Below are 14,945 nucleotides of genomic sequence, written 5' to 3' on the forward strand. Positions count from 1 at the left end.
CCAAAAGCTGTCTGAATATCACAGAAGAATTCTTCTGTCCAGCCTGTGCAGAGCAGAATATTTATCATCATCAGTAGAGAAATATAAGAACATTTCAGCATGTCAGGAGTGACAGAAAAAGAAAACCAGACCAGTCTATCCATAAAGCACTCACATCATAAGCCTGGCCAGATTTTATGTGAACTGAGAAACAAGACGCTTTGAGAAAGGAATTCTCTAAAAAAATAAGAAAAATTGTAAACAAAAATAGACAGAAAAACAGAAGGCCAAGTCTGACCATTCATCAATCCATTTATTCTGTTTTGATTTGATATGTGATGCTTTTATTAGAATTCCCAGAGAGTGTCAGACAAAAATTATTTCCACTGCTAATAACCTGGTCTAATAAGTCTTATTTTTCTGCTGCTCAAAGGGTTCTTAGACTGCCTATTTCTTGTGTTTGCCACAAATTGCTCAAGCTACCCAGAGAACACACACAGCTGAGCAGAGATATAAATATAAACGTTCTATAAAATATCCGAGCCCGCGCAGAACCAAATAAAAGCCAAAAGATCCGTAAAACAAACCAACAGCCAAAGCACTAAGCAGCATGAAACATCTTAACCACCGTCCTTTACGGGGAACAGTCTTTGAGGCTCATATGTGAACAAGCCACAAAAGGGAGATGATCTTGGGTCCCACGGCTGAGAAGGGCAACTTGCAGCAATAGATTGTTGCGTTGCTGCTGGCAGGTGGTGGGAGGAAAGCTGATCTCGAAGCACGGATGTGGTTTTGAGCTTTTGGAATGGGGAAAAAACCGCACAAAAGGTGTAGCATCACAGCACAGAAGACTGGAATTAGAAGAGCAAAGTGAATTTCCCTGAAGGAGGACCTATTGTGCTCTGAAACTCACTAGAACTGTTTCCTCTTTTCCTATTTCTTTCCTTTTTTGTAGAATAACACCCCTACATTGCTTATTCCATTTATTTTTGCTCTTTGGCATCCTCTGCGGGATTTCCCGTTTTGTTGGATTCTGTCTGCCCAATTACTGTACAAAAAGTGAGAGACCGGTAAACAAACAGGGGTTGGAGGGAAGGGGTGGGGCCAGGGAAAGGGGGCGTGGCCTTCTGGGGGAGCCCCCGAGCCTGAGGCTCCCCACCCCTGTATCACAGAATGTTGATTTCTTCAGCTGCAGCTTAGACATTGCCTAGCTTCTGCTGCCCCCGTTATGCTAGCTTCATTCACTTCTATAGACAGATGAATGGTGAATCTCTACAGTGACCGTCCAGGGGCATATAGTTACTGTTTGCATTTCCAGATGTTTATATATTTCCATAAGTAGGGCTGTGTATTTTCCACGCAGCCAGGTTTTGCAAGCAGGAAACCCAAATCCAAAATATGTACTCTACCTATGCTGTACCAACTGAATGTTGGGGGGAAAACATCATAATTTTCCAGTCTTTCCTTGTTTCCATAACTCTGGTTCATTTTGGTAATCCTAGGAGGGGACAAATTGTGACATGGTTCCCGAAAGTCCATCCTCAGCATGGTACCATCAGGGTAGGACTTTGGGGCAGAATTCTAGGGCTCTGTTTGGCAGCACAAGCATGAGCAGGAGGTCCCCCGAATTCTGCTGATGTTGGTGCACTGAATTTTTAAGTGAAGCAATGCAAAATCTAAAGATGGCAGGAAGCATTGTGCATCTCGAGTCTAAAATTAACTGTGCTGAATTTAACCCTGTTGCATGTTCAAACTGTTTAGCATCATATACGCATACTTTTAGGCATAGCTTTGCAGATCCAAGAGCTCAGACTTTGCATTAAAAATAAAGAAGCCAAAATATTGAGGATTTCATTGCCCTTTTATGTTTATTGCCACATTTTATGCTCCTGGACAGCTAGAAGGGCATGACACGCAGAGCATGCAAGCCTTATTCATAAGGAATTTGCAGAAATTTGCATGCAGTGGGCTATCCATGTACAGCTACCAAACAAGCATTAGTGGAATGAGGAGGTTTCCAAAGCCAAACAACAAAATCAAAGCCCCAAACCACCCAGGGATGTCACATTATTTGCTCCCACTATATAACTAAACATGTATGCTTAGTACCCTAAACCGTTGCATGGAACAAAACTGACATTATTTGCTAACAAAAAGCACACCAATACCTCCTGCAAATAATCACAGCAATTACCATGCAACAAGCCGAGACCAAGGTCTTGTTTGGATATGGTATTAAGTCAACAGAATGGAGAATTCTAGCTTCTTGTTCACAAGCATTGTGTGATACCCAAGCACTCATGTTTCATAGAAGAGTAGAGCTGGAAGTGCCCGGAGAGCCAATGGGTCTAAGCCTCTGATCGGTCTCCTTCTGCCCACAGGAGTGGCTAAATTAAGCAGGAACGAAGGCCAGGTATAGGGTTCCATCCAGGCCATGCCTCGCAGCCTCATTCCCAGAAACACCTGGGCTCATGCAAAGGAACTCATCCTGGCTTCAGATTCCACCTTCCTTCAAGATCAACAGGCCAAATGTCCCAGTTCAGACATCACACTGTCCCAGTTACTTTAGTCCAGAAATGTGGCATCTCAGTCAGCTCAAGAGGCAAACAGTATTTCAGAGAAGATGGGGGGGGGGTCACCCCCTCCAAAAATTAATAATAGCATAGAAAGCCTTTCCCGAGCTTTGGGAGAAGCATTCTAACCTTTAAGAAGCGGGATACATAAAAGTCACCGAATGACTGATAAATGGAGGAATGGGTGGAGCCACAGCCACCTGAGTTACCCCGGAGGGCTGGATCGGGCCCGCAAGCCTGCTGTTCCCCACCGAGATTGTCCCAGTTGAACCCAGATTGTACCAAGGCCACCACTTGCCCACAAAGCCCACAGAATCTATGGAATGCGCTCCCCAGAGAGGTCCGCCTGGTGCCGTCGTTATTTGTTTTTCGGCGCCAGGCGAAGACCTTTTTATTCAAACGTCATTTTAAGTGTTAATAGTATTTATTTATTTTATTCTTTGGCCAGGGCAACTTATTTTATATTGTTAACTTGTTTTATATTGTTAATTTATAGTATTTTAATTGATTTGTGAGCCGCCCCGAGGCTTCGGCGAATGGGGCGGCATAGAAATTTTCTAAATAAATAAATAAATGTCCTATAGAAGGACATGTCCAGGTGGCTACCCACCTGGAGAAGCGAGTGTGGCCTTGAGGGACCCCAGGCCCAGGCTTGGGCTTCCAACAGGGCTGCCTTGGGGCCCCCAGAGGGCTGAATCTGAGGGCTTCTGTGCCACAAGCTTTGCACTGGTTGGAGGAGCCCACCAGAAATGATAGGCCAAAGCGCTGCTCATGAACAACAACGTAGAAAGAGGGCAGCTGGCGCGCACGAAAGCTTCAGCCGGAATAAACGGGTCCATCTTGCATGCGCTGCAAAAGCCTTTGCTGTTCTGGCCACAGTTCTGGCTCATCACATGCCCACTCGGCCACCTGCCCTGCGCCACCAGCAGAAGGGGGGATTAAAATGGGATCATATGACTTGTTTGGAGCAGCGGAGGCAGGGAGCTCATCCAGGAGACCCTCTGGAGGCTCCCAAGCAGCACTTCCTCACCCTAGAGAGGCCACCCACTGGGGAGGGACCATAGCTCAGCGGGAGAGCACAGGGTGGCCCTCCGAGCATCTCCACGTAAAAAGACCAGGGTGCCAGAGTTGTGAAAGCCCCTTCTCCATGAGCTGCTGCAGAGGAGTGTCCTGAGCCCTCCAAAGGGATTTCCTGGGGGATGCACTGCAGTCAGAGGCATTTGACATTTGCCTTATGGCCCTCTCGGCTGCTCAGCTTGCCCAGCAACAAAGCTTACGCAAGAGGAGGGTGTCAGATTTAAGAGCGTGGAGCACAAAGGAAGCCGTCTGATCAGCCCCCTCCCCTTCCTCCTGGCCTGGACGAAGGACTCACCCGGCTGAGCTGATCCAAGAGTCTTTGGTTCTGTTCAGACAGTTCCTGGACTGCCCGCGTTTTCTCTCGATCGGCTTCCCGGAGGTGAACTTGCTGCTTCTCCAGTTCCCCCTGGAGCTGCTTCACATCGCTCTCCAGCTCAGACACGCGTCCTTCCCATTCGCCTTCTTTGTTCTCAAACCGTCGCCTCAGCTCGTGCTTCTCCTGCTCCAGGTGCTGCAGAACAAAGCCACAAAACAGGAAGAACACGTTAGGGCTGCCGTCTTTCATGCCCGGTGCTGGTGGGCACAGGCACACCGTGCTGTTCTTAAGGCATCTCCTGTTATGATATGGAAGACTGCAGATCGGCAGAGATGCAATCAGAAGCACTCCTAGTTCGACTCGGCAGCAGCTAAGGCAGAGCAGCAGAAATGACCTTAAAAGTGTGCTTTGCATCAAATCTGTTCTTCCCTTGCTGACTTTCCTAACCCTTGCCTCCTTGAAAGCCAGTTCAGCAGCCCCCTGGCCATCCAGTGGGAGATCCCTGTCATATCAGGTGGGTGGAGCTTTTGCATTCCAGTTTTCCTTGGGTACCAAATTCCACCTGGCTTCTTTCCTAAGAGTTGATTTCACACATTCTGAATCCTCACACAGCATACAGTCCTTCTGGAATGGCATCCTTTCAGAATTTAGAGATATTTCTTAAATAGGGTAAGCACTATATTAATAATAGTAACAGCAACAGCAACAACATCACACTGTAGCTCCCCTCAATCAAAGTTTCCCTACATACAGAAAATTAGCACATCAAGGGGCAAATTCTTTAGTGACTAGCTTTCTGGATGCATGACATTTCCACTGGAGAAGAGCTTTAACCTGTGCGATGTGATTGCAAGCCATCCTGAGATGCCACGCATAATGGCAAATAAAAGCTTTAAATAAATACCCCCCCCCTGTGTGAAATGGTACAGCCCTGCACGTGCCGCATGCTTACTCCAAAGGTGTTGTTTGGCCTCTGGCTGGTTTTTCATCTGTTTTAAGTTCAGGATGGCCTCCAGATATTTGGCTGCAACCCCTCCCACATGTGTTTGATTACAGGCCCCGTAACCCCATTGCATGCTGGTTATGAATGGTGGGTACTGTAGTCTGGCTAACTGGGAGGGTGCTAGGTAGGGGACGTCTGGTTTCTAACAAGAGCTACTCAATAAATATAAAATTATTCCATGAGTTCGCAACAAAATAAGTATTCTTGACAAGGAATAATCCAGATAGGGGTGGGTGATCATTCCTTCCCCTCACGTAATGTCAGCTGAGCTTACAAATCTATTTCCACATCAATAGAGCGCTCTCTCACTTCCTTAAGCAAGAGCTATTCCAGCTGTCAGACATTCCAAGTTTAATTTTTCCAGGCCAGGGGGCAGGGGGGTGGTAACCATGGAAAATTCTACCAGCAACAAACAGTTCGCTCTAAATGCTTGCCTATCATATCTTCCCAGAGTCCCGATTTCTGGGAATCGGTGGGATATAAATATGCTGATAATATTATTTCATAATTTATAATCAGTATTAAAGTGAAATCAGTCTACAGAGTCCCTAACAGATTTTTCTCAAGGACTTAAAGATACTATAAGCAAAAACCTTTGAGCCCACTGAGTACTTGTCTTAAAATATATGGTATGAACAAGTCACAGAAGCACACAAACTAGTCAGGGCTGTTCAAATGCATTCTTAATTTAAATTACCCTCTCCCATTCATACTTGCTTGGACCCCAAGGAGGGCTTGCGAAATGAGGTCAGGGAGGTGGTTCTTTGGGGAGGCCCACTTTGCTGGTAGCAGCCCAACTGTGGAATGGCCTTCCCAGAGAAGTCCGCCTGGTGCCTACCCTGCGGTCTTTTTGGAACCGAGCAAAGGCCCTTTCATTTCCTCCAGCTTAATAGCCCTTCAAAAAAATTTTGAATGTACCAGGGTATTTTTTAATCTTTGCACTGCTGCTGGCTTTTATCTTTCTTTAGTTTTATTCTGTTTTGAACTTCGTGTGGCCACTCCTGCCTTTTTTTACACCCTGCCTTTTTTTTCTCATGCAATGAACTGAAGACAGCTTAAACTTTTCATATATTGTGTTCTCCTATGTAATAGTATTTTATGGTTTTGAGTTTTGTTTTGTGAACCAGCCAGAGAACTTCAGTGGCTGGGCAGCGGAGAAATACAATTTTTAAAAAACTACATAACTTTAAACCATTTGGCCGAATCCCCTTTTTGTCAGCATGGAGCACATACACAAACGTGAGCAAATGTAGCATTTCCCCTTGCCACCAAAAGACAAACAAACAAAATTAAATTGGGCTTTAACATCATGTGAAGGCAAGTAGTTCCTAGGCTAAAATAACTTCGCCTGAATAGAAGCTTGGCATCTTGGGTGCCCGGTGAAGACCAATGGCCAAGGGTTGCCAAGACTCTCCCCCATTCCAGATTACAACATAGCCAACCAAAGACGAAACACCAAACATTACCCTGTCTGTTTTTCCATTTCCTGAGGTGGTGTGGTGGAGATGAAGGAAGTACCTTACACTCAGGGTTTGCAGGAATAATGATTTTAAAAAGCGAGAGAGAAACACTCTCAAATGGGGGAAAAGCCCAAACTGGCTCAGTGAGAAGGGAGCTAGTATACACAACCATAAAGGAAGAAAGCAGGAAGGCCGCGATGATCTATTATCACCACAAAACATCCACAGCAACTCACAAATTAGCAGCCTAGATGTTTATACGTGTTGGCTAGATTACTGCAAGATGCTCAGCCCTTGGAAAGTGTTTGAGAACTGGTGTATGATTTTGAGAACATTAACTCTAGGGCAAAATTCAGACTACTGCTTATCTATAAAACCTATCATGACTTAAGGGCCAGGATATTGGTAAGACTGTCTTCTCCCATATGAACCTAACCCCGTGTTGACACATGTTTCAAAGCCCCTGTTATGCAGCCCCACCACCAAATGAGGTCCAGTTGGCTCTAAAAACAGCGCCTTCCCTGTGGTGGCACCCTGCATGCACAATTATCTCTCAGAGGCATGGGACTAGCCCCACCCTGCTGGTGGGGAATGGAAACATTTATTCCACTTGGTTTTTGGGGACTTTTAACATATGGCTGAATGTTTTAACTTTGCTCATGTTTTGCTTTAAGGTCTTAGTTATAACTGTTGCTATTTGATGGGTTTCGGTTGGGTTTAGTTTTGCTCACTTTTTTTTGGAGGGTGGGGAAGCTTCTTAAATGCCAAAAAGCAGCATGAATAAGCTTTAGAAAAGAAATAAAAATACACTATTCTGCAGGCTACAGCAGCTTGAAAAATGGAGACACTGGTACAGAAAATTCTGCCTTTAGGAGAAGAACTATGCTTAAATGTACACCATGCAAATCAGAATAGAAGTAATAGATAAAATGCTCTGCTGCTCTTGAATACAGAAAGGTTTTCTCACTGGCTTCCTCCTGTTTTTCGAATGCATTAATGCTTCAGGCCAGGGAAAGCATGTCTGGAGGATTTAATGCAGTGAAGTCATTTTCAGCCAGGGAAGAATTAAGGTCATTTGATTCAGAAAGCGAAAAAAGAACACAGCTGACAGATGGAATTTCAGGAATAAAGGACATTTTGAGCTTCTGCAACAGGAGGTGCAGGGCGGGGAGACAGGCAGGCAGGCAGCCCTCCATCGTGGGGGGCTGATAGCTGCTGCAAAGAGGGGACTCTGCTCATGGCACATCCAGAGGCGGAGCGTGTTTGGCACACCGAGCGACCCACTTCCACCGCCAGCATCTTCAGGCGAGGCTGAAAAAGGTCACCAAGTCACTGGAGAGGCAGTTTCAACTTTAAACTCCGAGGAAAAGGCAGCCCGGAAGCTGGGAAGCTTCGGTGGCCAGGAGGCAGGGCTGAGGCCTTGGGGAAGGAGGTGTGGCTACCTGGGGGAGTCCAGGCAGGCTGGATGTGGCCCCAGGTCTGAGGCCCCACACTCTTGCCCTGTCCAATTCCACTTAGATAAAGTGCCACCAGAGTTGCTGTTTGCCATGGTTAGCATCTGGACAACAGTCTGAACGGGTAGGCACACCGGCCGCCAAGCCACAGTCTTCCGCACAATGGCGTGATGTTCCGCACTTCTCATTTAAATGAAAGGAATCATTGCACATGCTCCAGCCATTAGCAAATGCAAATGCCATGCCATTCAGTATCCCTCCCGATGCTCTTTCGATGATGGGACTTCACCGCTTCCACATGGGCACATCATTAATAACCATCCTAGCATGAGAGGGCATGGAAGGTCGTAGGTCTGTTTCGTTCGGCACTGGACCTTCTGCGGGGGCCCTCCTGGAAGCGGGCATGCCTCTTCTCAGTACACCACCCTTCCAGTTGGCTAGCGCTCCTTCCCAAGTGCAGCAGCACCTCGTCTGGCTCTGAGAACGCCTCCTGTCTATCCTGGGGACAGCGTCCTAGGGATCAGCTCCTCCGCTTCTCCCATCTCCAAGTCTGAAGCCCCAAATTCCCAGGCCTCCTCTGCCGCCCCCCTAGGGCCAGATCTGTGTGACCTGCAACTGCGCACGTGCGTATGAAACCAGCCTAGTCAGTCCTTCTGCTCTCCAGATGAAAGAGATTCCTACCCAGGGGCATCACACCAGATTCAAGAAGAACGGGCTTCCAGAAGCAGGCAATTCCGGATTCACACCTCCAGGGCAAACAGGCTGCCGTCCTTTTCCCGAACTCCAGAAGAAATAGACTTGTGCACCACCCCTAGCAGATGGGCCAGAGTGGCAGCATGGTGCGCCAGCAGGTTGTTTGGCGTATCTATAGGTATGGGTTGCCCCGTACAGCATTACCGATCATGAGGCCCTCTAAGGATTCTCTAGGGCCAGCAGGAGGGACTGAAGAATATCAGATTTTCCTGATGACCAAACAAGAAGGGTTAGTTTTTTAGGGTTCTATCAGGGAGACACAAGGTCAAAAATATAGAATAAACCTCTGCCAAGAAGGTCAGAATGTGTGAGGATAAGCCTGGAGCCAAATGTTTTGATGCCAGAAGTGTCGGTCAAGATAACTATGTATAAAAGTAATGGAATGCTTTCTGCTGAGTTGTTTTCTGTTGCTAATCACTGCAAAGAGCTAAATGCATAAATTCCCTGTGTGTGATACTGTGGCAGCTGGTCCCGACAGGGGATGGGCTCACTCGCTGTCGTTATGCACCTACCATAAAGAGTCTTTTTTATATGAAATTACTTGCTGGTGTTGCCTGTCTCTCTCGCAGTCAGACAGCAAACAGGAGGGACTTCGTTTTTCTCCTCGACACCCAGAACAGCTGCCCCTCCCATTCCCAAAGCACAGATCTCTGAGTGATTCGGGACCATTCACGGACCCTCACCCAACCTGCCTCACTGGGTTGTTGTGAAGATCAAAGGGAAAGGAAAGGATTCATGTAGGTCATCTTGAGCTCCCTGAAGGAAAGGGCAGGATAGAGCAAAGCAGGGGTTGCGCAGACTACGAGGACTAGAATTCTGGCTTGTTGCAAGGAAGCTGCCCTTAAGTTGCGATGCACAACTCCTGGTGTTTTGGTCTACAGCTCCCAGTGTCCTTCCCCATTGGCTCTGCTCGCTGAGGCTGATGGGAGCTGTAAGCAAAACTTCTGGAGGGCCACAAGCTGCCCACAATTTCAAGTGTATGCTTCAGTAGTTTTTATTCCCAAATTTCAGTTTATTATTGCTTAGGTAAGAGGTCATATCAAATATAAGTAAACCAGTAAAATAAAATCCATAAGAAACTGGATTCCTCATCCATGGTTTTTATAAAGTATAATTGTTGTAGCAGTATATGGGTTTTCAGAAAATTTGCTCTGATCTTTGGAAGGGAATGCATCATTCAAAAACCAGGCAAAAGCTATTTAATCAGAGGCAGGCACCAACAAAAGAAGTGTGTGTACACACTTGGTGGAACATGGTGCCTCTCTCCAATCAGTGCCTGTTTTCCTAAAAAAAGGGGAGGGTGTCTGTCTCCAGGCACAATAAGAGACAAAGCGCTGCTCCAGGATGAGCTTGCCCTCACTCACAGCTGACTTGTGACCAAGTTCACAGTGAATGCAGCCAGTTCAGCAGCCCACCTTGTGCTGCCGCTATTAAAGGTGCATGCTTAGACTGGAAAAGGGCATTTCTAGTTTGTGTCCTGTTTCTATTTTTTTTTGTATTAGAGTTGTAGGCCTGTGTTTTTCCTGAACATGCACTGGACACCACACTAAGCTGTTGTTTTAAGGTGGACTTGGTGTCCTTTTTCTGCTGAGGACTGCACTCCTCGGGGGGTAATCAACAGGGGACACCATGATGGCAGGAGGGCAGAACCGAACGGGTGCAACTAGGGCCGAAAGAGGGCACGGACCACCCACTTCCCTTCCTCTTTCTGCCACCCTTCTCTTTCTGCCCTGTGTGTGCTGGGGGTGGGGAGCAGGTGGCAAGAGGAAACAGTTCATTCTTGCCACCTGCCTGAACAAAATGCTTTCAAGGGGCTTCTGAAATTAGGTGGCGGGCTGCAAGTTATTGGTTTCTGCTTTAGGGGAAGGGGAAAGTGGGAAAGAAAGAGAGAAAGGAAACCATATGCTTCGAAAAGAAAAACAAACAAACAGCATCTTGCAGGGCCAGAGTGTTTGAGGCGCGCACTGAGAGAGGCCGTGCCCAGACTGTTCTGAATTTCTGCAACAAGGGACATTACAGAAACAGTGAATAGTGTTCTGTACAAATAGTGAATTCTTTCTTTGGACAAGAATCCTTATGTTGTCAAACATGAGTGAGGCAGAGGTATAAGCAGGTTTGGGGGAGCTCCAGCATTCCCAGAAACACAATGCCATGTTTAGATTTTGGGGACAACCCTTCAGGGAACAACAGGTAAATAAATACATGTCCAAACTGCCCGGGTATATTCAGTGGTCAGAGAATGCTAAATCTTTGTAGGGACACAGGAAACCTGGTGGGAAAGTGATGGAGAGCTGAGTTTTCTGGCGGAAAGCATGCCTGACTGGCTCGAAAAAAACGGTATTCTGTGCTGTTACATTTTGTTGCAGACCTACCTACTGACACAGCCAACACGGCACGACTGAAGCCACGCAACCCATCCCCGCCATAATCCATCTGGGTATTCTTTCTCAGTTTCACCACCTGCTGACCCAGATTCTGCACACGCTCCTTTCTAGCCATCCCTTCAGAGCTCTCAGTGACTTCACCACATCCTGCTTACCAGCACATCCCTGGGGGTGCTTTTTTGCATGTTGGCTCTAAGGCCCTCCCCTTCTCAAAGCTCCCTCTTAAATAGTGCTCGTGCTTTGTATTTACGTATTCGATTTATTAGGTTTTCTCCCAATGAACTCAAAGCAGCCCTGGGCAATATAGGTGGCCTATAAATACATGTATAGGGGGATAAATAAATAAAATCATTCTCCTCCCACTCTCAGTCTTATCCCCAAAACAACAACCCTGTGAGGTAGACTGGGCTGAGAGCCTCTGACTGGCCCAGAGTCCCGGAGGTGGTTCCATGGCTGAGTGGGGAGTAGGACTCAGACCGCCCGCCTCCCGTACGCACACTCTTAACCATTTATACCACACTGGTTCCATCATTCCCAGAAAGCCTTTCGCTCCTTGCCTCCCAACTGGGGTGGGTGGGTCTGCCAGGCATGTCACACTACAGGTGCCATCATCCACAGCCATGCCGAATGAGCGCCCAGTTGTGGGAACACCACTTTAGCTCAGTGTCTTAGTCCTCAACAAGCATTCTCCGATCGAAAGGTATAACTGCATCACTTTATTCACCTCCTGTATTTCTTCCCTCTCTCTCCACTCTGTGTCAGCTCTGCAAACTCTTTGCCGCAGAACTATCATCCTCGCCCCCTCCGTCCCTTTTGCCCCGGGTACGTTGCCAACACATGCAGACTGGCGTGCTGCGCCAGCCGGACGCAGCTCCTGCAGCCCAGGCCTCGAAAGCATCCGCTGGGCCAAATGAGCATGCACCTGCTTCAGGCACACCCCGATGGGGGAGACGGTTCACTTGAGGCTGGTGAGGATTAGGAATGCTTCCCCAAGCAGGGCGGGTCAATCGAACGGGGAAGTTTGTCTAGGCAGAACTCCCCCTTGGCTGAAGATCCCAAGATGGAAGCAACCTCGGATTCGGAAAGCAGGCAGGAAGGCGCATGCGGGGAAACTCAGCCCCTCCCCACCCAGCCTTGTTGCTCAGCACCAGCAGGGATACCCCCAAGCCGTAGCAGGCACATGGACTGGCCAGTGCTTGGCGAGGCACTGGCCTCTGGAGCCGCTCAGGAAGGAGGGGTCAGGAAGTGCGTTCTGTCCCTCCCGTGCCAGCTGCCAGTGCCTGCCTGGGGAGCCCTGTCGCTCCGGGAACTGCGGCTTCAAAATAGCTTGCGGATACGAGAAGCGGCTCCCAGCAGGTGCAAACTGCCCAGAGCTCCCACCTTTCAGACCCAGCCTCCCACTGCGAAGATTGCTGGAGAGGTATGGAGGACGGCACACAGCCAGGCAAGACCAGGCCATCGGGGGTAGGGCCACACCGGCCCTGGAAGGTGCTCACAGACGGAATACAGCCTGGAGGGCCACAGAGCAGCTCCGGGGATAAAGATGATGTTTCTTCTGCCCAACAGATGAGTGCAGACGGCAGCTCCCATCATTCCCAGCCAACATGCCCATTGAGAGAGTGATGGGAACTGCAATCTATAACAACTGGAAGGCTGCTTCAAGAGGCTGCCTGAAGTTCCGGGCTCAGCCTGCCTCTATTTTTATGGGGAAAGCCAGCCATCAAGTATGTCATGCGTTTAACCCAGCCTTCCCCACCCTGGCTCCCTCCAGATATATTGGACTATAGTCCCCTACCCTATGCTGCCAGAGGGGATCATGGGAGTTGTAGTCCAACAGATTTGTAAGGCACTGGGTTGGGGACAACAGACCTAACCTGGGCATGTTTTTAGCAGCTCCTCTCTTCTGCATTCTGCTTTTGCGGATCTGCTCTTGAACAGGTACCAGCAGGCCGCTTCGTGGCACAGCCAAGGGGCAGCACACAGATGCGTCTCTGCACTGCAGGCTGGTCCGGTCGGCACCCTTAGGCAGGAAGCAGGCTCACACCTTAGTGCTCAGGGCACAGTGTGGGTGTCTGTCAGGAGCTCAGCCCACCCCCTTGACAACAGACAGTTCTTCGGCAAAAGGCGCTTTATTTCCAAAGTACAGTCATCAAACGAATACCCAACAGAGAGAGAGTCTCCAAGTATGTACAGAGTGCTCCACTGAACCCAAACTAGAAACTATTCCTTTCAGTAACCCTGCACGCCACCTCTCCGGGAAAACCCCTCTGGAGACAGGCAGCCATCTTAGGCCCTCTAGTTGGCTAGCCCTTCTCTCCCAGCGCTGAGTCATGGGGTCAAGGATGGGGCCAGGCTCTTCTGGTTCCTGTCCCTTCCATACCCTGCCGGTTCCCAGGTCTGCCTGAACACCTGGAGATGGCGGCTCTCCTTCCTCCTCCACCGCCTCCATGCCACAGACTTCATTTGCCAGGATTCATGAGCCTCATCCAAAGAGTTAGTGCAGCCATTCCCCAGGCAGAATGCCAGCAATCATGGCCTCTTTTGTTCCCAACATGGTCAAGGAACAGTGGCTTGAGCAGGAGAAGCCCTGAAGTGGGGGCAGCGTCTGCCGGAGGCCTGCACCCCGGTGGGGGCCCACAAGCTAGAACCCCCTGGAGTCGCTGCTCCTCTTCCACATTGCAGCCTGCTTCTTGACCTGCCCCTTGCCATGGTCCAGCCCAAGGTGGTGGTGGGGAAGAAGAGGAGATGTGGAGCCAGAGTGAGCAAGCAAGAGGCCGTGGGTGTGGGGAGAGGCGGAGAAGCAAGAGCAGCGGGTGACGAGGGTGCTGAGGGGGAGACTCCCTGGGGGAGGGCCCACTGGGGGTGTTGTGCCCTGGCGCCCGCCAGAACCAGTGCAAAGGATCGTCTGGCAAACCTGCCCTAACCACGTCTTCCCCTCTTCTGCCCTCGGCGCCTAGCAACACATCTTCCCAGCACTGCCCCTTTTCAACACTGCAGGTGAGACTTCACCTACCTCCACCTTTTTATCTCACCAGGATCCAGGCTGCACAAGGCATTTCCACTCCAGTGGCCAAAGTGCAGCCAAAGAACAGAAGGCGCAGAGCCCAGAGCCAGCGTTCCTGAGCATGTGCAGAATGATTTCCTGGGCAGCATAATTTCTTCGACAAGGGCCCCCAGGAGTTGTGTGAGCCAGCCAAGCCCTTATGCTAGAGCCAGAGCAAACAGTACGGCGCCCCAAAACACCGGATGCCAGCTGCGAGGGCCTGGGAAGAGGAAGGGGGCCGCTAGCTTCCTGACGCACTCTGCACGTGCTCAGATCACCATTACCAATTTTTCAGTTTTCAAAGCAGAGCAGTTGCGTGTAAGTTGAGAAAGTGACCGCAGAGGTGGGCTGGACTGACCCAGCCCTGTGTCCTCCACCTGCTTGGCCATGCTGGCCGCAGGCATATCCGGAGGACGCCGGCGCGGGAAACCTAGGCCAGGCCAGGCCAGGCCGGCGCGGCGCGGCGCCAGTCGCTCGGGCCGCGCGCCGGGGGGTCGAGGCGGCGCCGGGCTGGGCAGCGCCGCCCTGAGTCACGGGGCACGCGGCTCCCTGGCCCGCCCGGCCCGGCCCGGCCCTCCCGCCCTGCCCGCGGGCGCCTCACCTCCAGCTTGTCCGTCAGCTCCTTGTGCATCTTCTCGTACTGGCGGGTCATGTCCTGGTTGCGCTCCAGCAGCGCCTTGCCGAGCCGGGCGGCCAGCATCAGGTCCTTCTCCTTCTGCCTCATCAGCGACAGCAGCTCGGGCTCCGCGGGCGCCTCCCCGGCCGGGCCCGGCGCCTCGGGCTCCGCGGGCGCTTCCCCGGCGGCGGCCAGCAGCGACAGCTCCTCCTCCAGCGCCAGCGCCAGCTCTGCGGCCGAGCCGCCCCCGGAGGCGGGCGCGCGGGAGGGAGACGCCGCCGCCGCAG

At 50.1% G+C, this 14,945-nt stretch overlaps 1 protein-coding gene across 1 annotated transcript in view; it reads right to left on the reverse strand.

Moving 5' to 3' along the window:
* BICDL1 (BICD family like cargo adaptor 1) overlaps positions 1–14,766 on the reverse strand; it is a 58,935-nt gene extending 44,169 nt beyond the window's left edge. The window contains exons 1-2 of the mRNA XM_044448958.1: positions 14,644–14,766; positions 3,925–4,140 (exon numbers count right to left, since the gene is read on the reverse strand). Coding sequence (XP_044304893.1) covers positions 3,925–4,140; positions 14,644–14,766 — 339 coding nt within the window. The remainder of the gene's footprint in view (positions 1–3,924; positions 4,141–14,643) is intronic.
* Positions 14,767–14,945: the final 179 nt, after the last annotated feature.

The sequence above is a fragment of the Varanus komodoensis genome, unplaced genomic scaffold (genome assembly GCF_004798865.1).
Source record: "Varanus komodoensis strain SLA01 unplaced genomic scaffold, ASM479886v1 scaffold56, whole genome shotgun sequence".
In the NCBI taxonomy this organism is placed as follows: domain Eukaryota; kingdom Metazoa; phylum Chordata; class Lepidosauria; order Squamata; family Varanidae; genus Varanus; species Varanus komodoensis.